General features: G+C 38.5%; 1 protein-coding gene across 1 annotated transcript in view; it reads right to left on the bottom strand.

Moving 5' to 3' along the window:
• ROS1 (ROS proto-oncogene 1, receptor tyrosine kinase) overlaps positions 1-20,732 on the bottom strand; it is a 71,748-nt gene extending 51,016 nt beyond the window's left edge. Inside the window, exons 1-17 of the mRNA XM_061460056.1 lie at positions 20,409-20,732; positions 18,630-18,683; positions 16,903-16,962; positions 16,208-16,234; positions 13,631-13,691; positions 12,786-12,934; positions 11,496-11,634; positions 10,805-11,006; positions 10,085-10,161; positions 7,641-7,760; positions 6,466-6,650; positions 5,147-5,244; positions 4,103-4,614; positions 3,262-3,474; positions 2,053-2,163; positions 1,335-1,516; positions 177-368 (exon numbers count right to left, since the gene is read on the bottom strand). Of these exons, the coding sequence (XP_061316040.1) occupies positions 177-368; positions 1,335-1,516; positions 2,053-2,163; positions 3,262-3,474; positions 4,103-4,614; positions 5,147-5,244; positions 6,466-6,650; positions 7,641-7,760; positions 10,085-10,161; positions 10,805-11,006; positions 11,496-11,634; positions 12,786-12,934; positions 13,631-13,691; positions 16,208-16,234; positions 16,903-16,962; positions 18,630-18,683; positions 20,409-20,531 (2,505 nt within the window). The 5' untranslated portion in view covers positions 20,532-20,732. The remainder of the gene's footprint in view (positions 1-176; positions 369-1,334; positions 1,517-2,052; positions 2,164-3,261; positions 3,475-4,102; positions 4,615-5,146; positions 5,245-6,465; positions 6,651-7,640; positions 7,761-10,084; positions 10,162-10,804; positions 11,007-11,495; positions 11,635-12,785; positions 12,935-13,630; positions 13,692-16,207; positions 16,235-16,902; positions 16,963-18,629; positions 18,684-20,408) is intronic.
• Positions 20,733-22,108: the final 1,376 nt, after the last annotated feature.

Genomic DNA, 22,108 nt, shown 5'->3' with positions numbered 1-22,108 from the left:
CTCAAAATGATATAACACTATTGCAAGAAAGGCATATTCTTCTTCTGGTCATAACACACTGATTTTGACAAAGTAAACACGGACTATATTCAAGAGATCAAACCACTAAAATACACCCCTGTCCTGTACCTCCCCTGCAACCCCCCCCCCCCAAAAAAAAAAAAAAAATTAGTCACCTGTTTACCAGAAAACTGTAGCTGCTCTTGTAACGTAAGATACTCCTCTCCATTCAGTCTTGCGCTCTCCACTGAATACGTTGTGGCCCAGTACAAATAGCCATTTACTGAATCCACTACTAGATCCTTCACTAGAAACACAACATGAGCCACAATATCCGTATGGTCTCTGAGCAGTGATTTTCTGTAGATCTAGGGAGAAACAAATTGCTTTTAACATCACACCTAAATTATCAGCCATGATCAATTGAGTATACATACATGACTTTTCCACAGCGGTTTATCAGAAGCTTATGCAAGCCTTAGGCTTTAAAAGCCTAAACCTTTTGTATTCAGAGTACAAGTATGAAGAATAAGGCAAAATTATTAGTTAATGTTTGCCAGAAAGTAACAAAAGAAAAAGCTGAAATATCTCTTCCTCTTGGCTTTCCCAGTTTTGGCAGCCTTCTGTCTGACAAGAATTTCTCACCCACTTTATATTCACTATTCACAAGTGTAAATGAGGGTGCAAGGCAGGGTGAAATCTGGCCTTCTTGCTCCAGTTTTTAAAACAGCTTCTGACTTTGCACTTACAAGAAATGAAAGGCATAATTTGACAGCACTGCATAAATTAGCACTGCAATTTTGAAGTCAGATACCTTTTAAATAATTCACATCAGTGTTCCTGATATGAAAGTGTACAAGTGGAATTGTAATTATTTTTTTATCTGCAGTGATCTGCAAAATATTACAGTATAGAGGCCAATCTTGAAAATCTCTGTGTAAACAAATAGTGTCAAATCTGATTAAAATAAAGTCCATCTATGTCTTAGCTCAGATCAACTTGGCAGCCTCCATTTTCACCATCTTCACATATTTTTACAATGCTGAATCCAACAAAGCTGTTAATAGCATGTTTGATTTGCCTGTTTTGCACCTGGAATTCAGTATCCTGCTTTAGTAAATATTAGAGAACATTTTACCCCAAACTTTTGTGCAAGTCTGGGAAATTCACTCAAGGGAAGAAAGATCTCCTTGTTCTCTACACTATAATAGCAAAAGGTCCAAATGCATCTCAAGTTGCAAGAAGTAGGTATTATCTTCCCAAATACTGATTTACAGTCTTTCTTGTTGACATTATGGGGTTTTTTCCCTTTTCTGAAGTGCAATTATACCTACCGTATTTGCTTTGCCAGCCCAGTACAAGCATTGACCTAACCAATCAAAGGCCAACATCCTGGCATTTCTGATGTCAGATACATAAGTATTCCTAGTGGTAGCCTCTCTTTTGTTCAGTGACCAGGTCTGAACTTCCCCCATGGAGTTAATCCAATAAAGAGTGTCATTATACCAGTCGAGGTCTTGAAGAAGAAAGGGAAGATATTAATCATTTCACAAACACATAAATAAAAATCCATATTTAAAAAATAAATAAATAAAAAGTAGCCAGGCACTTCATTTTAAAAAAAAAATAAATAAAAATGAACAGTTAGACTCACTTAACATGCAGATAGATACTTCCTTATAGGAATACAATGTATTATGGAATTATAGGAATAGAATGTTTATTATATAAACTTACATAGTACATATGTAGCCCTGATGATTATAAATTTATGACATATATTAGGATGCTGGAGGTGGAAATATTTAGTTCAAAGACTTGATTTTAGCTCTGCTGTAACTGTGGTGATGTCAGTAGGCATTCATTAAGAATTAATTTGATCCATAAAGTAGAAAAAAGGATGGCTCAGTGAAGCTGCTTTATTGCACTGCATTCAAGTCTAGAGTGCTGCAATGAAAGCTCCTGTCTTTCAGTCCTGCTGATGAAATTTATGGAGGGCTAATAAATGCCGACAAGTTTTTAGCAGCAGCATGCTGGTTGTTCAGTATTTACCTGAAATATTTCTTATATGAGGATAGAGGAGTTCTCCTGGCCCATAGCTATCCAACCGCTGCTTCCAGAGCCCTTCAGACCCCACTGTCAACATATACGGTTCTTCTTCAGCTGATAAAGAAAGAAAACTGCAATTGTGCACACCAACAAGCAACAGTTGCATAATATTTGTATTTCAATAGCAGGTGTTCCTGTTTCTGGAAAGTTGCAGAAGCATAACTAAAACTGTGCCTACCCTAAGGAATAATGGATAAAGAAGAAAGGCATGAAAATATCTGAATTTGAGAAAACCAGAGATTCAGGGCGAGATTAGGTTCAGAACTATAAAGCAATTTGGAACCTTGTTAGATGTTAAAAAACCACTGTGGGTTTTGACCTGGCCTTACTGAAGTCGGGCAAGAGTCACCCCCCTAATCATAAAATCATAGGACAGTTAGGGCTGGAAAGGACCTCAAGATCATTTAGTTCCAACCCCATTGCCATGGGCAGGAACACCTCACACTAAAGCATGCCACGCAAGGCTTCATCCAACCTGGTCTTGAACACTGTCAGGGACGGAGCATTCACAACCCCCTGGGCAACCAATTCCAGTGCCTCACCACCCTAACAGGAAAAAAATTTCCTCCTTATATCCAATCTATCTAAAGTGCCAGACCAGTGCCTTAAACTGAAATATATTTTCCCCTCAGACAGAGGTTATTATGGGGAAACTAGGTTTCAAAAAACATTCCAAAGATCTACAAATCTCAGACATTGTGCACACATCCATTTCCCCTGTTACCTATGTGCAAATCAAGGATTTTTAGCCTTTAGTAAGCCTGCACTCTCCCCTAAACTGTTACTAACCCTCACGGCGCTGCTCAAACCACTTCATCATAGAAAGTGCTTTACAGAGCACAGGAAAGGAATAACACCTCTAATAACTGTTCATTTGATAGTGTACAAAATAATGTGTTTGATAGAATATTTGCATTAGAAAAAGGTAAATAAGTAGTAATCATAAATACATAATACATATAATACCATTAACATAGTTTGAGAGTCTTACTACTTTAACTAAAAGAAAATTTACTTATCATGTATTCTTTTTGACAATTCTTTTTGTGCCCTTCATTTTGCAGTCTTTGCCCAAAGCTGGGGCCTCATCAAGTGGAAATCTATATGCATAAGTTGTTCTTCATTTCTCCTAGCTGGCAAAGCAATTCTCACCTTCTTCTAAAGTTGTGCCTCTAAATGTCTCTGACCATGGCCCTTCACCAGCGGGAGATACAGCTCTGACTGACACTTCATAAGCCGTGAAGCTGGCCAGCTCCTTCACTGTAAACCTGGTGTCTCTAATGTTTGAGAAAACCCATTCCTTCTCAGATGGATGTTGAGATGACACTTTCACATCATAGGTCCAGTTCTGCCAAGCAGACAGACCTGTGAGATCCAAGCAATCATGTCATTATAGAGTAGATGGCTGTAACAGGTGATACATGTTATTTGAGAAAACTGTATATTGGAGGCTCATTTCAAAAATTCCAGCATCAGGGTAATTAAGAAATTAAAAATAAATTGAAAATTTGCGTCCTCTAGCTCTGGGACAAACCAAGAATTGTGGCTCAATCCCCCATGAAGAATGAAGTTGGAAGAACCAAAATTTTCCCCAACCAGGTCATTTTCTGCTGATTAAAGACACACGCACAGAGGGTAGAGACCATAGCACAGTCACTGATCAGAAGTCATTACCTCTCTGGCATGCATTTTCTGTGTGATATCAGCAACCATTACTGCTACACCATACCATACTGAAGATGGAGTCTTGCTTAATTAATCTTGCAGATGACAAATGAGTTACTGATATAAACCTGTATTAACTTAGCCAGTCAATTTAGCTATTTTACTGGCAAATTTGGGGGTAAATTTTTCAAACTGAGGTAATTCCACATCTTCCAGCAGGACCAGCTATTGAAGTCACCAAAGCCCAGCATCAGGAAAAAGAAAGCCAGGAAGTTATTCCTCTGGAAAGGAAAGGAGTGGACTTTCAGGAAGAAACAACTGAACTTACTGGTTCCAATAGTGTGTTCAGGTGGTCTCCAGCAGATCACAGCTTGGTGCAGTCCAAATAGTGCCGTGACAAGCCAAGGAGAAGTTGGTAATGGAAAAGGCTGAGTTGATGCTCCATAGATAACCAAGTTGCCAAAGCCAAAGTACTCTGGATATGCCAAATTGCAATCCACAATGTACTCATTGAAGCTAGAACTCCCCAGTGGGGAGACCTCTTCATGGAAAACTGCCCAGCCGTCTGTGACAGTAAATGTGTTATCCTCATAAAAAAAGCTCTCCACATCATGAAGTGGCACGTGCGATCGCAGTGTGTGAAATTCTGAGCCATCAAGAAAACCTGACACAAAGGCCTGTTCTGTTTTGTTGAAGAAAATAAGTCTCTTAGATTGGAAGTTGATCATGAAGTCTCTCAGAGCACTGTATTTCACTACTGGTGAAGCTGTGGAGGCAGTGCCAGGAAAGAGTTGAAGGTTTGCTCTGTATATGCCATCCTCCAGGAGACAGAAAATATAGCTGGCCATAGAGCAAAATAGACCCAAATAACTACAGTGCAAGAACCCTGTAGATGAGTCACAAATATTTTAACAGCTTAGAGATGTGCCTGTCTTTATGCAGACAATAGGAAAATGGTTTTGGTGCTATTAATGTACATCCTGGGAGAATTAAGCACATCTCATTTTACCTTCGGGGGATTTGGCTGACAGATTATTGGAGAGTATTCTTCCATAATACCTCAAGTGTTAAACATGGACATTTAAGGTGCATAGATCTTCATAGTCGTAAAAGCCCTGCATGTCTGAAAACCTAATTTCTGCTTTGGAAATACTTTATCTCCTCTGCTAACACCATAGGGAAGAATATGAAGAAAACAATGTTGCATGTTGTCACTCATTTTCCAACTGTTTCTTAGTTTGTTGTTTGTTGCCAATTGCACTGTTTTGGTAAGGCAAAAGTCAGAAACAGGAACCCAGATGACTAGTGAAGTGAAGAAAATTAGAAGCTTTATAGCACCTTTGACACCACGTGCTCAAAGGAGGACACTTACCCATTATAGGGATCAGCTATAACCTTCCTAGGGGATGTCACATAAAGAGGAGTGATGTCTTCAGCTGCCGTGCAGTTCTCTAAATGGCAGACATGTATCTGGGGAATGAGAATCAAAACTAGTGAAGCATTCATAGGGTGTTTGCTAGTGAGCAAACAAGCTGACCTGAGATCCCTTCAGGGGAACCAGACAATGAAACACCTCTCTCACAGTTCTAGGTCCTTCTGGGCTCCTGAGTTGTCAGTCACCCAAGCATAGCACTTGTACACGAGTACAAATGCATCCATGGCAGCTTACCCTGAAAGAGTTGTTTGTCAGCTACTCTCCTCTCGACTTCCTACCTCTAAGTTGGAGGGAAAAACGCAATTTGGAGGGGTATAGGCAAACTGTACTTTGAAATGATCTGGCAGGGAAGGCAAAAGAGGGAGGGAAGGAATTGCTTTTCTTATCCTGTGAGCAATACCCTGGGAATTCTCTAACCTGTAGTGGATTCAGAAATCCCTGTCATCCGCCTTTTCATCTGCAGCTCATTTTTATCTTTTTATCACTGCTGCTTTTCCTACTTCTTGTTCTCTGAGCAATAACTGAAAACTCAGACATGGTAAGAAGACTGGAAAAGAAAAAATTCCCCACTAACCATTTAGGGCAATTTTCTAGTCCTTTGTGCACTGGAGGACTACAAAGTGTCCTGGGTTCAGCTGAACCCAGGACACAACGGTACAAGCAAAGCCTGACCATTTATAGAATTGATCTTTTATGAGTAGGGAATCAAGTGCAGAGTTGCCATCTTCATTTTGACTTCAAGCTGAAACTGTTGTAATCTAACCTGTCATCACTGGAATGAAACACCTTCTCTCTTGAACATCTTTTGCCAATTATAAAGGGCATTATAATCACCAACTAGTTACCTGACCACCTTCCTGAAGCAGAATAGTAACTGAACAGGCTAGATGGAGAAACAAGTAACAGAAACAAAGTCACTTATATTGGTATGAGGAAGGTGTGAAATCAGTCTCAAAACTAAAGCAGCTAAAACCAAAGATTTTTACATCCTAAGGAGAAAAATAAATAATGGAAAAAACCCAACTAAGGACACAGAGTTCCATATAGCCTCTTTGCTTTAAATATTACCTGATACTCAAGCCTTTCTCCTTTTTTAAAACTCTGAAGTGTGTGAATATTATTAAAGTAAAAAAATCTATTCCTATAACTATATTTTGTGCATGCATATCCATATATAAATCAGATTTTCTAATGTAAAATAAATCGCAGTAATGGTTCAAATTAAATAAGAAATTAATTAAGCCCTAGAGCACTACCTTTTCATTCATGACAAAGTATATCCTCTGGTAAAGCCAGTCTACCGAGATGGACGTAATATTCCCCCAGCCAGCATAGAAGAGCATTAGGTTGGATATATCAGACATATTTGCAGCTCCTTTCACCCAGATGGAATTCCCCTCAGAAAAATAGACAAGTTGCTGATAAACATTCACAGAAATTCCTAAAAATAGAAAGATACATGCACACAGAGAATCTAAGAAATAAGTTTCAGTTTTTCAGTTACTTTTTCTACTTGACTTAAAAAGTATTTTTCAATCTGCAACCCAACATCATTGGAGAAAAGTTAACTGTTTTTTCTCCTCCACTTCTGGTCTTCCTTCAGTTAACAAGGAAACTTTCCTACTTGCTGTGGAAGTGACATTATTATAGACTATTGATCTTAAGAAAGGTAATCAGACAAAAAGAGGATATGTAACTTGCAAACTAAGTGACACTGATTGCCCCTCCTCAGGGCAAACAGATGCAATTGGCATCTCCTCACAAATCACCTTTCACCCTAGAATTCATTATCTGTGCCACCACCACCACCACCGTACTATCAAAGGATATTTATTCAGGGGCAACATTTGTTCTCAAGTATCTTTGAGGCTCTGTGAACTTCCGTAGAAAAACTCAAGATTTCCACACTGGCTCCAAGGACCAAGTACAGCACCGGTGTAGATAAGAAACATTAGAGTGGTGAGTAATTTGAAATAACATGGTTGTCTAGTGACTTAGGCTACTAAGTGCTTTGTTACAGAGCTCTGTGCCCCAGACTAGCTAACACACTATATGACACTTCGTATTATTTAATTCTTTTTGAAACACTTCCCCATGTTCATGTAAAATACAGTCATTAATCATAGGGAAACATCTGCTTTGGCTTCATTTCACCTCAGTTTAGATACATACTATGTGAAAATCCAGCTCTAAAGTAGCTGCCTAGATTCAGTGAAAAAAAAAGTTGCACTGGGGAGATAAATTAATCTCTTCCCAGTGCCTGTCAGTTCAAATAGGTCAAACCATGTCCTGTAAGTTCCTATTTCTCCCCCACTGACTATAAATGGAGGCTAGATAGTGTCTCAGGCAAGGTGAGGTGCATTCTGTTCTTGGTTAGTATGAGGTCTAAGCCAAACTTGAGATAAAAGGAGAGAGCCCCGTCTGATTTTACCTGTAATGTTGTGGTTTATACCATTTTGCAGACACTGGGTGGCTTCAAGAAAATGTTCTGTGTATCTCTTCCTTAAAGACTGGTTTCTGGATAGGAAAAGCCATGTTGATTTTTCCTTAGCTAGCAGAGAGGAAAATTCAGAATTAAGATAGATGGCTGCAGCAGAAAGAAGAATGTTCCTAACTCAGATACATCATTTATAGACACGCATACACATATGCGTACATGTACAAATGTATTCTTACACTAGCAATGACAGACTAAAATTTAAACTCTTCAAGTATTGAAAGTGGGCAGTTATTCACCATTACCATGACTTCTGGCTCCTCACCCAGGGTAGAGAATGCAACACAGGAATTTCACACCATCCTTTCTTGTAACAGTAGTGAGTTCTTCCCTAGTGAGGGAAAGTAAGCTGGAACAAATGAAGCCCTGTGGACTGCTGAGGAACACAAGGCACTAAGACTCTGTGTGATACTCAGACCCAGCAGAACTGGGATACTTAACCCCCTTTGGGCTTCTTTGAAAAGCCTGGTCAAACTAGAATATTATCCCACAGAGCTGGGGAAGAATACGCTTATTTCACATATTTCATCATGCTGACCAGTAATTTTTTTTCAAGGAACATGTAGGGTTTTTACAGAAAAAGGACATACTATGATCTGCTTCAAAGTTGATAATTATCTTTTTTTTTTTTTAATAAAGTCACAGATTCCAAAGTTATGAAGGAAAACTTTGGTCACATAAACTGACTTCATGCTTATACTGGCCCAAGTAACTCACACCAAAACTTCTGCAGCAAATTCATACCTTCTGTCAGGGCTATGCATAGGTCTGGGAAAGATATCTAGCCTTGCTTTTGAATCTCAGACCCCTGAAAATCTAGCACATCTCCTGCTAAATTGATTTACAAGGTAGCTATCTTCATTTTAAATAGTGGTGTATTATTTTGAGCCTAATTTTAGTTTCCAAGCAATCCTTCCCCCTTCCCACCCCCCTCTAGTTTAAACAGCTGCCTGTTATCAGTTACAATTTCCTCATAAGGGTATCGTGAGACTGTCATTGAATGCTGTTCCAATTTATTCCTGGATAATCCGCATAGATTGTGCTGCATGTATTTCTCACATGATGCACAGACTGCAAGTCATTTCAGTAATGATGTCACCATAGCAGATCACAAAAAGCCAACACCACTCCCTTATGTCTTTTCCAATGACATTTTTTTGCAGTCTAGGACAGAGATCAGATTCTTTCCCTGGCTCTTCTCAGGTCTCAGGTCTACACAGCTTTACCTCATGCAGTAACAATTTCTGAACATGGTACATGAGGAAGGGTTGTTCATCTTCGCATTAGCAGAAAGAAAGCGTGTGCCAGTGCAATTCAGGGTGAATCAACTGTGGCAGCTAGTAAGGGGAGGCAGGATATTTTCCCTCCCTCAGGATGTTTTTCGGGTGGGTAGGGCTGGTTGGCTGTTTTCTACCTTAAGTTAATTGGATGGTAATTGGCTTGATGAACAGAGTTTGCTGCACCACTCTGGACATTTCACAAATGACACAGATTTTCGTGGCTCAGGGTCAGCCAACCCTAGAGTGAACCTCTGCAAGTCTCCAGGTAAGGACATCTCAGTGTGTCTGAGCTACCACCAAAGAAAAGATGTCATATTTTCAAAAGCACTAGAGAAGCTATAAGTTCAGTTTCTCTAACCAATAGCAGCAGAACACTGGTGATTCAGAGACAGACTTAAAGTGTTTGCTAGGGTTGAAGAGTTTCCAGGTGTTTAACAACTGCATTTCTTCAGGAAGGGGGAGTGTCTTTTGTTTTTTCTAAAGAGACATTTTAGTAACATTGATTTCATTCTCACTTGCGCTGTATCTCAATATGTACCTTTCTCTGGCAATTAGTGAAATTTCTGCAATTCTTTTAGTGATACCTTTAGTGTATTATCAATTAGTTAATTATTATTAATTAGTTAGTACAGTAAAATAAATACAGCCATGAAAAAGCAACAACAATTGATATGGTTTCCCGTATTTGGCATGAGAGAACTGAAAATGTTTTGAGAAAAGAGTTTCATGTTAAGCATTTAATATTATTAGAATAAATATATTTGTTTGTCAGCTGGTAAAATCTCATGTAGAAAATGGAGCCAAGCCATCTCAGTCACTGCCTCAGACCACAGGTGTTTTTCATCTGTAATACAACTCACGCCAAACCTGTTTGGGCTTATCAGCATCTCATTATTACCATACTGTGTAGCCTAATAATGTCTACAGCTAAAGAGCAGGACTCTGTCTGATATGCTATTGACTCTTCAGCATGCAACTCCTTGTCATGCGGTGTTTACAGTCTAAATATTATTCTCTTTTACTAGTTACACAGCAGCCCAGCAAAAGTGACTTTGTCCCCAGGAACAGACAGTGATAAGGACTCTGCTGCTTTTGTACCTCTGGATTCAGGAGTTGTGATGTTGGCTTCGGCAGGGGGTCCAGCACCAACCTCATTGACTGCCACAATGCTGAACCTACAGTAAACCAGAGAGACAGGTTTTGTTTTGCATGTTTCTTCTCAAAGATTGCACAAGAAACATTTTACCAAATAGGGCAGCTGCTACAGGACTGCTTGACATTCAGAAAATGTCCATTTAAATATAATGTTTTGGGAAATTTTGAGTGAAAATAAAACCAACCAGAATCTGAATTCCTCAAAGGTGAGGCAACAACAGAATCTTCTAAATTAAAATTCAAAACAGGGTTTCAGACTCAGGACAGCAACTCGGTTTAATTTCAAAGAAAGATCTGTATTTATCAATGCAAGCAGAATGCAGGCCTTCGTCTTTAATAAAATGAAGGACTAGAGAGGACTGCTCTAACATTCCCTGAGTACACTGGAAACATACCATAAAAGCTTAACAAAAACCCTGGAAAACAGCAGTTAAGAAAATGCAGCCTGCTGATCCTATATCAGATTGCTCCCAATCCAACTTCCACGTATGCAGCCAACTTATCTTGAATAACTCTGTTATCTCAAGGAAGGTACTTTTGCTTTTGGCAAGAACATAAGTAAGCAGCATAACTGCAGAAGTGGTGTTTAGGCTTACCATGTACTACCTGGGCAAGAAGTGCTACAGCGCAATTGACCATGTTGGTTATGTTTTCTTTTTGTACCTGTAAGTGTTGTTTGGGAAGGTGGAGTAGAACTGGAAGCTATGCCCTCTTGAGGCTCTCAACAGTTTGTGTTTCTCACTGGTCAGGAGCAAATTATATCCAACAATCAATCCATTTGGAAAAAGTGGTGGAGACCAGCTAACTTCAACTGTATTTGGACTTGAACTCTGAATGTTTTTAATGATAGGAGCTGTTGTAGGAGCTGCAAGAGACAAAAATAACTGACTCAGGGATGGCATTTAAGACATTAATGTTTTTTCTTTTTTTAGGTACAGTTTTAGGTTTCATACCTGTCAATTCATTTATACTAATAAATACGATTAGGGACAGCATAAAATTTCAGAAATGTTTAACATTTTTGGTTAAACACAGAAAAATGTGTGCATACTTCAGTCAAAAAGTTAATATGCATAATTATACACAAAAGTATTCAATGTGCCCTCACAATTTTAATCTTGTACTTTTCTGTGTACATTTATAAAATAAAAGCAGTAAGCAGCCCTAAATAATCTAGTTCAAACAAAAAGAGGCTGCAGTATTTTAGATTTTTTACAGCTACCCAGCAAATAACACACCCATCATTCTGAAGATTAAACATCAATGTTTTGTGTGAAAGAAACAAGGAAACCAAAATGTTTCTGATATGGTCCCAAAAGACTAATAATTAATAATTAATGATACAGTTCATTACCTCCAAAAGCATGTGTCCGGTAACTGGGACTAGATGGAGAATGGAGCTGCAGCTGAGATGTAATGATCCAAACTACTCGAAACACATATTCTGTGAAGGCTTGAAGATCTTTGACAGTGTATGAAGCTTCAGATACTACCTAGGTTAATGCACACACACAATCGTTTTTATTATTTTTCTCCTTCTGCAGCTACTGTATACAGTGTTATCAGGGCAAAAGAGGTCTCATATAACATACGTATTTTAAAATACAAAAGTGCAGCATCCTAAATTAAAATAAGAGGAAATTCTGGGATTTATTTTCAGCATGACTTTGATTTTATGTCCTTTCAGGACTTTTTCTTCTTTTTTCTTCAGAACACACCACCAAATCTAAACAATGAGCTGATGGATGCAATATAGTAATAAATTTGAAGAATAAGGTAAAAAAAACTACCAAAGTAATAGCATATTGTGCGTAATGTATTTTAAATTGTTGGTATATACACTACTGGTTTAAGATCCAAAGGCTCCTAGTTACCCTAAAGTATTTACTATCTGAAGTCATTGTTCCCCATTATTTCAGCAATGATTAATTCAGAACTTCCTGCTTAGCAAATTATCTTTACCTTTGATTTGGGCACCAGCTTGCCATGCTCTGTAATTTGGTCCAATAGAAAAGATGGCAAGATAACAAGTGTACAGTTGACGCAAAAGAACATGAGAATAACCATACTGAGTAAGAACAAAGGTCTACCTGGCCAACTATTGTGTCTTTCACAAGAACTGAAAAAATTTCTCAGGGAAAGGTATATAAAAAAAAGAAAGCCTACAGTGATGTTTCTCACAAATATTTTCAGTCTTGGTATTTCGTAAGCACAGCTCAACATGAAATAATGGTAATGTTTGCATTTAGTAGAACTCAATTTTGTTTTTCCATGAACTTGTCCAGTCACTTTTCAGACTTTATTTAGTAATTTGAGCAACTTTAATATTTAGGAGTTTCAATTTAATAATTTAATAATTTAACATCCAGAGGGGCCAAGAAGTATCTGAAAGTTTTAACTACATATTCTGAGAGGAAATACCTTCATTTGCTAGTTTTGAACTTGCTACCTGCTAGTTTTCATCAAGGTCCCTAGGTCTTATGATGGAGGAAATGGAATAATTGTCCACTTTGCAGCTTCTCCATGCTACTCATGATTTTGCAAACCTCTTTTGTGTGCCTAGCATTATCCAATATTTTCTAAAATAAAATGAAGAGCAAATAAGAATCTATTTCCTTATAAAGTAAAAGGAAGTGTCCTCTACCTCTGTGTACCTCCAGTCTCCAGGGAGCTGACTGAACTTCCACTGGATAATATATTTCACCCCAGAGATGTTAGCTGGTTTCCACCCTAATGTGACATTGTGGCTTCCAATGGTAGTTACAAATGGTGCTCCAGGCTCGTTCAAGTAATCTGATGGGAAAATACAGTATCACAGTAAGAAAAAATCTTTCATGGCAATCTTTTTAAGGGTAAAAGCCTCTTACCCCACACATCTGAAAGCTGTGAAGCTAATAAAACCAGACAAAAGTATGTATTGAAAATGTTGCTGAATAAATCACGCGACATTTTAAAGCCAGCTTGAAAAAGTAAGCCTAGACTGGGACAAGCTCAATGTGAGCAAATGTGACTGCAATTCTGTGCTTGTGAAATGCACTTTTAGTTACAGGTTCTTAGTAAAATTTGCTAAATAGAAACCTAGAGAACGTATGAGAGACTTCTGAAGCAATTTTCAAGGGGCCAATTACAATAGCACTGTATTGGCCTAACTGTTTCCATATCAGTTGCAGGAGATTTGGGCAATGATTTCAAGATAGCAGACAGGTCAAGGATGTGTGCTCAACAGAGTATCATCTTGAACAGCAGAAACTGGATTCTAGAAGTCTCATGGCCCTCATGATATGGAGGGGAAAAAAGTTCTACTATAAAATAAGAATTAACTTCATTGTATTTGTTAAAATAAAAGAGTGATAATTTTCTGATTAATAAAAACACTCAAGACACTCCTATTTTATTTTTCAAAGAAATGCAGATAATAGAACAAGACTATAATCTTAAAACTGAATATATCAAACTGTGAATTGGAGACAGAACTCTTTTCAGACTTACTCTGTGCTTCAACTCCATATGCATCCTCTGCACGGCTACAGCCAAACTTACAGGAAACTGTCTGTGTAGGGTACAGAACTCACTGGTTAGTTTTGTGTAAAGGCAAACTTCCTCCTAGAATTATGCAAACACATTTTAAACACATACAAATCCTGTGGACAACTTGAATGCATAAAACCCCTGTGGAAATCATTATATTCATTCTAAAACAATAGCAATACCACAAACTCACTCTGAAGAGCTTCCCGAGAGCCTTTCCAACAATTCACTGGGAACTGAATTAGGGTTTTCCTCCTTACGCACTGTCCCTTTATGGAATGCACAAACATGGGGCTACATTAAAGCTGGAAACAGACTTCGTTGACAACCATAGAGTTTGGATGTAACAGTGAATGATGTGTTCCACATGTTGGATTTCACCTTTTTCCCCTTCTTGTTCCTATGAATGAGGCACAGTCTCACAAATGTGTTTCCAGTGAATTTTCAAAATAGTTGAAATGAGTAATCTGTAAGAGCAGCCATGCCTAATTCACATTTCCTTCTTAGCAGTTACTCCTTCTGTTACAGTCATGCCTAAAAGCTGCAAACATAACAAATACTCCAGGGCAGCGAGCTTTCCATGTTCACATGCTAAGTACACAAAATTCCTCAGAGTTTTCAGTTTAGGTGTTTAGTGTTCAGTTCAGTTTAGTGTTACTCTACTTTATAGGTAGAGAACTTGAGAAGAGGTAGTAACATTTTCCAGCTGGATCTCAGTGGCTTCAAAGCTACATGCAAGACAGTCTCCTGGGAAGCCAAAACTTTTGGTAGGTGATGGTTTGAGCTTATCAAAACAGGGATTTTATTTGGGCTCATTTTATTCCACAAATTCGTTCAGCCTATAAAATCTTGAATTTTTCTTCATGCAGGAGCCACCTTTTAAGTGATAATTTACCTTTAGATCATTCAGAAACAATTCATTATGTTAAGTGAGCAAATTCTTTTTATTGCTTTTCCTGTGATTCTAGGATATACCCTATGGAAACTGATAAGGCACATCACTTATTTCAGACAAGACGGTTGCAGCTGAAATAGATTTAAAATCTTGTTTATCGGTATATTCCTATATACATTATCTCACACCAGGTACTCAGTGCCAAGTGCAAGCATTTAAGAAGTTTTTTTATTCAGATAAATATTTCCAAGTGAGTTATCATTACTGATAGGAGACAAAAATCCAGATATTAACAGACATCAGTTACCTACTGTACACTGAAGCTTTTGTTTACAACCAGGATTTGTTTAGTTCGTAGGGGATGGTGTCCCCAGATTACATGCTGATTCATTGTGCCTTCTGCTTCATTTAACAGACATTTCTGGCCATTTGTTTTTTGTCGTGTTTTTCATTCTTCTGATTTTTGTCCAAACCACAGATCTAATTTTTGCTTGAGGTAAGAGGATTACTGAAGCTCCCAGCCTTAGAAATTTTGAGGGAAATTTGCCATCTGCTCTGCCTGAAAATAAGAAATCCACTCTTACTCCCACTCCTTTCCCCTGCACACTGCAATGACCTGATCCTCTGCATGCAGTGACCTGGTGCTCGCCTGACTATGCGGGGAGTCAAGTCAGCCCACCAATTCAGTGGAAAGATAATCCTACAAAAGCCTTTGCAGAGTTAGTGCATATTGTGTGGCCAGACAAGCAAAAAAAAAACAACCCAACACAACAACAACAACCCACACACACACTCCAATTCTGTTTCTACAAAAAAAATTTGGTTACTTCTTGGACTGTTACTACACTCCAAACCCACCATTTAGCATATCTGTAAATGTTTGTCATGGTCACAGTTTCACAGATTAGAAAAACATTTAAAAACCCACTCCATTTAATGGAATTTCTGGCTTGCCAATGGGTCTCAAGAACCCCCAACACAATCCTGCAAACACTTCATTCCCATCCTACATTCTACGTTCATGATAAATGGTTCTCAGAAAGGCACTGTCTTTAGCAGCATTTTGTTGCGCCATACTTATCACTGTAAACACCAGTGCATCTGCAGCACAGACCAGGTACTCCCCATTTGAGATCTCTTCCTAAAGGACAGCACATTACTCCTTACTAAATAGCATTTTACTTCATTTGGATTGTTGACCCAGTCAAGAGTGTTTTGTCCTCTGGCTCCCACTCTTTGTTTCCAGTTCTCGCCAAGCTGGTGTCATATCAGCCGTAATAAGCATTCTCTGCCTTTCACAGCATTAATGAAAAACTGGGTAGAGCAAGACTCCTATGCGAGCCTAGAACACAGTTTAAATACATCTGCACTGCATTCCATACTGGTCTGATTAGTCTGCTTTCTTTAAAGCAATATTCTTTGCTACACAGCAGTTTTTAATGCAAACATGCCCTTAGCCACCATGCTGGAAAGATAGGATTCAGGTACTTAACTCATTCTTCAGCTTTAGAGAGCACAAAACAATTAGACCTGGATTGATAAGATTTGTGTATCTCCACAGTATTTCTTAGCACTGTGTGGACATACTAACCACTGAAATAATGATTTTTTTTTTTCATTTGCCCTGATAGCATTTAGCTTACCTCACATGGTCTTGTGTATGTCTTGTTCTGCCAAAAAACAAATGAATAAGATGTGGGATTACCATAAATATAATCACAGAGTATTTCAAACACAAAATAATGGTTAATTAGAAGTTTCTTACAGTGAAAGTACACTACAAAACCGTATCACTGGGAAAAATGAAAGAAGTGGAATCTACACTTGAAAAACCAGAAAGTCAACATTAAAATCGTGCCAAGGATGAACGAGCTTCAGGTGTTCAAGAGGTCCAGAAAAAAAAAGCAGTTTAAAAACTACTATGGCAGCTGGCCCAGACCAATGTTAATTCTCATCCATCTGGTCTAGTAAAAGCAAGAAATAAATCTAGTAAAGACCATGTGCTTTATTTACACCTGCATACAATTCTGAGGTAGGCCCCAATAGAGTAAAATCCTGAAAAGCTCTACTTCTTTCTCACTGCCTGAAAGTCTGGGTGAGTGGTTGAGCCTAATGAAGGGTAAAATGTCCCCACATTTTAGCAAATACAATGAAGACTTTTGACAGTACAGGTAACACCCATAGCAAGAATTATTAACTTCCCAAAAAAACATACTGAGAGAAATTATGGACATTACATCTTTTCATAGAAACACTGTTCTGGTTAAGTTTTCCACATCTGCCATACTTGATGGGCTGGAGAAAAGTGCTATAGAGACAAAGCAGAGGCAATACTCACACATTTCAGTGGGCAGTTGATTTGCACTGTAGCGTTCCAAAACTGACATCCCTGTGTGCACTGCAAAGACAGATGGTGGCTTTAAAAAGGACTTGGAAAGCACATTTTTAAAGAGACAGGATGCTCCAGCTCTAAAAGTGAGGACAATAGATCAATTTCCAGCTGCAGTAAAACAACCTCCATGACCAAGTCATTTAGCTCCTTCGTGCTATGCAATAAAATAGGCTTAGCAATAAAATAGGCTTAAATAAAATAGCACTTAAACTCGGTAACAAAACCAGTAAATATACCAAAGTTTATAGGTACTCTGATAGTACAGTAAGGGACTTACATTGTATAGTGCCCTCCCAATGTAAAATCAAATATAGAGCTGAAGAAAAAATAAATCATTCTTAGAGACTGGTTTGTGCAAAACAGTAGATGCTCGATTACCTGTTCAGCTTTGGTAAAAACTTGGACACTCTTGCATGTACTGAGAGCACTAAAAGGACTGCAGGACACCTGAGCAGAATGTGAATATCACCTGAGGAGGGTGCTCAGCTTTACCCAGGCCGTGGGAAAGGGCTGATGCACAGAGACAGAAGGAGCCCTGGCTAAGGTAGTCCATGTTCACTCTTGCTCTGGGAATGAGTCACCCAGTCAGCTATGATGTGTGTGGCCAGGGCTCCCTCTCTCCCAGCTTTATTTTGTCACTTGTCCTCTGTGGAGAAGTAACAAATAAGCAGTATGCAGCACAGCCAAGCACAGTGGAAAGCTGTTCAACACAAGCCCCCCACTCTCCAACAGGGGAGGCATCAGCTTTTAAACTATGAGTTTTCAAAGATGTTATAAATGTTATGTGGTTTAGATGTGTTGCTGGATCTTTCTTATTCATTCTGTCCCATCCATTTCCTAATGGTCATGTGCATTTATTATTTTTTTTTAAAGGGAAGCTGGAAGCCTCATGAAACAAGTAGTAATACTTGATAACACTGAGCAAAGATACACAGTAACCTAAATAAGCAAGTCAACCTTGCCATGTATTATCATGATAGCACAGCCTTTTATGGTCCCAGCATCATAAATGACCCAGCCTTGCTAGATACCAGTCGTTGAGAGTCTGCTTCCCACTAATCTCTGTGGAAAATATTGATGACTTAATTCTTCACTGCTCTTCAAGTACTATGTATAACCAGCAGCTTGAACAGCATGTGAAATATGCACTAGAAGAACATCAGCTAAAGTTTTTACAAGAATGCTGCCATGGAAAACTCATGTCAGGCTAAAGAGGCCCCCCAGTAGACACAACCATTTGAAGTCCTACAATACTCTAATTTTTCAACAATTGCCATTTTAAGATTTCTCCCATCAAATCACTAGAAAACAAAATAAGCTACTTTACTATACAAAGGTGGTTGAATAAAAATCTTAGCTATTTACATTTTGGAGGGAATACTAGCTTTGACTCATTTTCTCAAAACTGATTATGAACTTTGTAGATCACAAACATGAACGTGACTCACAACAGAGAACTACGCTTTTTACACATTTTCTTTAAGCAAAAAAAGATAGCTTTGTCTTTAATAATTTGAGCCAAATCTGAGCACACAACCTACTGACTTATGTCAGACAGGCAACTGTGCTCATTTACGTGAAGTCTTTGACAATATGATTGATCATTGTACCCATTTTATTCAAATAGCAGTAACATAAAATGTCAGTAATTAGCAAAGTAAACCATTACTCACTGCTCCAGTGATGTCACTAACATTGCAAAGGTTACTTATTCCAAGTTCTCCTTCCTATAAGAGAAATACATGTATTTTTATGGAGTCAAAATGTTTCCCCAAACTTATTTGATTAAAATACATTAATGCATTGGATTCTTGTAAAACACATTTTCTTTGACAAGTGTTTCCTAATTTGAAGAAATTTATTGTTGACACACCAGTAGCTTCTCACTTGAGACTAATTTCATGGTACCACAAAGACATTGGCAGAACCAGTTGTTGTTAATTTAATTATCTCAGGTAAGAATCTGGCTCTCATCTCCTGTTTCTGGCTCACTGAGTCAGTAACAAATCCTTCAGAAATCTGTTGGGCATAAATGAGAAAGCCAAGTGGCTTTGACCTCTTGGGAACAGGAAAAACCTTCCTTGAAGCTAAATCCCTTCTGTCTGGTCTCCTTTTGAAGGGGTTTTACTCAGCCATATGGTGACCACCATTCCTCCTCTGCCAAAAGTGCTCTCCAGCTAAGGTGGTTAGTTTTCCACAACATCCAAATTGTGCAAAACCAGTCACTGCCTGTGAAGTGCAAATGATTTGAGGATGTATCTGACAACCCTCAAGAAGCTGAATATTAGGTCTTCAGTTTTGTCCTGCAAAGAGGTAAGAGCACCCTTAAAAAAACAATTTTTAGGCAGAAATTTTCAACAGACTGGGCACATGATGACAATAGTGACAGTCAAAGGTGTCACAAAGCAAATGGGAACACAGCAAGTAGACTGGAGACAAAAAATAAGATGTACAGCTCTCAGACTCCAAGATTATATTTTTCTCATCTGAATCCCTTACACAATACGCTCACTGAACATGAATGTGATTTTCCTGTCTTTCAAAGCTGAGAGGAAGAGCAACTTATTTCTTATTCTGAATTAATTTAAGCTTAAATCAAAGGATCCCCATTAAAGTTATCACCGCATGATAGGCTTTCATCAGGAAAGGCAATTAACTCTTTCACTGGTGCAAGAGTTAGAAAGGAACTGTCAAACAAACGTATGACATAGAGCAGGTGAGTCTTCTGCAGTAAATTTCCACAGTTAGTTAGCCCAAGGCACAAAATGTCCTTTTACAGAGCAAAGGTACATGGTCTTCTAAACAACATCAACATTTCAGGCAAATAGAAACAAGGAGGGAACTCCTGAAAGTCTCATGCAGAATTATTGTCTGGATTTGGGTGGTTCTGCTTATCGTTGTGCATCAGTAGAAGGAAAAATAGTAAATTCCACTCAACTACTCAAAGGAACACTAAGAAAGCATAAGATTAAGGATCCAATCACTTTAATACTGAAAGTTCTATCTACAATTTAAAGGATAGGTGACTTAAAAAAGAAGTTGAAACTAGTTCATTATAACTGTGCAAACCAAAGATTCCCAGATAATTTCTTGTGAATTCACACGTTTCCTCAGTTTGCATAAGAGAAGTTGTAGACTAGACAAACTGATAAGTGCATGAACTGAAAGAACAAAGGTTTCTCTCTTCCACCCTCCAGGGTCTTTAGCACTTAGAGTAATTTCAGGAGCTGCTGGAACATAAGGATATAAAGAAAGTATAAAATGAAAACCCATGCAATCTGCTTAATGGGGTTTCTTACTTACCAGGTTCCACAAAACATTTGTTCTCAAACTCTGCTTTTACTCAGACACAGTATTTAAAATAAATTTTAAAAACATACATAATAGGAAGTTCCTACAGTGCTAACAACCATCTATGTTTCAAAAGATGAAATACAGTTTTCAAAACTTACCAGGTTACTTGTACATAAGTTTTGACAGTTTCTTGAGAAAGTACAGTTCACTGCAGAAATCCATACACAGTAAAAAGCAGCAAGTCTGTTTAGCGGGAGACCCCACAGGCAAGTGTTCCTCATAACTTAAACAATTGCATCTGTCAGTCTGATTCTTTCCTTGACTTGGCCATATGAACTCCTTTCAGTCTAGATGATGGAGATGCAACTGCTAAAGTTGCTTTCCAGTTTATTAAATATTTTTTTAAAGCCTTGTTTACACACTCCTTTCCTTCAACTACTTTTCAGCTTCCTGGAGCACTGGTCTTGCAATTGCACAATATCTGTTTCATAGTTTCTTATTAAACCACTGAAACAAAAGAGTAAACCAATGAAAGTCAGCGTATCTCCTTACATAAATACCATTCAAGCAAAGAGGAAACTAGCTGCAATGCTTCAAATCAGGTGCTCCAAGCAGAATGGAAACAGGAAAGAGTGAGTGAAAAGTGACCTAATCTCCATTTCTACTACAATTAAGCTATTTCTAAATATTTTCAAGTGGATTCAGCTAAGAAAATTTCTTTGTGATGATGAATAACCTTGTTAGAAAACACTGCAGTTCACATTAGTCAGTACAAAAATGTTAATTAATTCTCTATTTTAATGACTGTTTCCAAATGTTCCATTTCCACACCAAAATACCACTCAAAACAGACGCCTGTCTGCCTTCAGATACAACACAGACACAAACTAACCAGAGCCAATCTGCTAGGGATTCTATGTGAGTAGGCACTAGTACTAGTAAGTTTGTGTCCGTATCATGGAATAAAATTGAAGCTGATGGATAAATCATGCATCTGATTTAAAGAGAGGTGAATAGTCCTACATTAAGTTGGACACTCACATTGAAGAGGTCAGTGGAAATTCAAGCTTAAGATACACCCACCTCCCAGTCTGTGGCACATCTCTCTTGTACTGGCAGAGCTATCCAGAGTCATTCTGTGAACTGCAGTAGGAAGTTGATCTAGCTTACATATGTATGTATATATAAACAATTTCTATGTCATTTTTGTGCATGTATTATGCATTACAAATAAAATGTGCTATTTTATAAATAGTATAGCATTCTGAAGATCAGTTTAAACTGACACACCCTCTCATTGCTGCTTAAGAAGGGGACCTGCTTTTCTAGCACACCTTTCCAAGCCCCACTCACTTGCCAAGCAAACATTCCTGCAGTCATGCAATAAACCAGGCTAAGAATCTGGTTAACACGAACCCACTGAAGTGAATTGGTTGGCATTAACCTGATAGTGTTCTCTCCGATTCAGACTGCAGCACAGCCCCATGTGCCGCTGTGCCTGTGCATAGTAGGTGAAAAGAGCTAAAAGCACCAAGGCACAAGAAAAGGATAAGCCAGGCTATAGAGAGTCAATGGATATTGCCAAGCACATGGGTCAAAGGTGGACAGAGGAAAAAGCAAGCTCATTTGTTTTATTCCACTTGTGCTGGGAAGCATTTGGGGGTTTCCTTGTGCATTATCTCAGCCTCCTCACCATGACTCAAGAGAACTCCTAGACAAGAGTAAGACTTGTCTAAGATGAGCTTAGCTTTCGTCCAAGGGCTTTCAGCTACACAGGTGAGGGGGAGTTACTGCCCCATTTTCTTGTCTGTTCTCCACTCCAGAAGGATGCTGCCCCCAATCCAGCCCACCAGCAAAG

This window comes from Pezoporus flaviventris, unplaced genomic scaffold (assembly GCF_033815535.1).
Source record: "Pezoporus flaviventris isolate CSIRO_AGI_PZ_B2104156 unplaced genomic scaffold, CSIRO_AGI_Pfla_v1 ptg000031l, whole genome shotgun sequence".
Classification (NCBI taxonomy): Eukaryota; Metazoa; Chordata; class Aves; order Psittaciformes; family Psittacidae; genus Pezoporus; species Pezoporus flaviventris.
The sequence above is the reverse complement of the archived record's forward strand: the minus strand, read 5'-3'. Positions and strand labels throughout refer to the sequence as shown.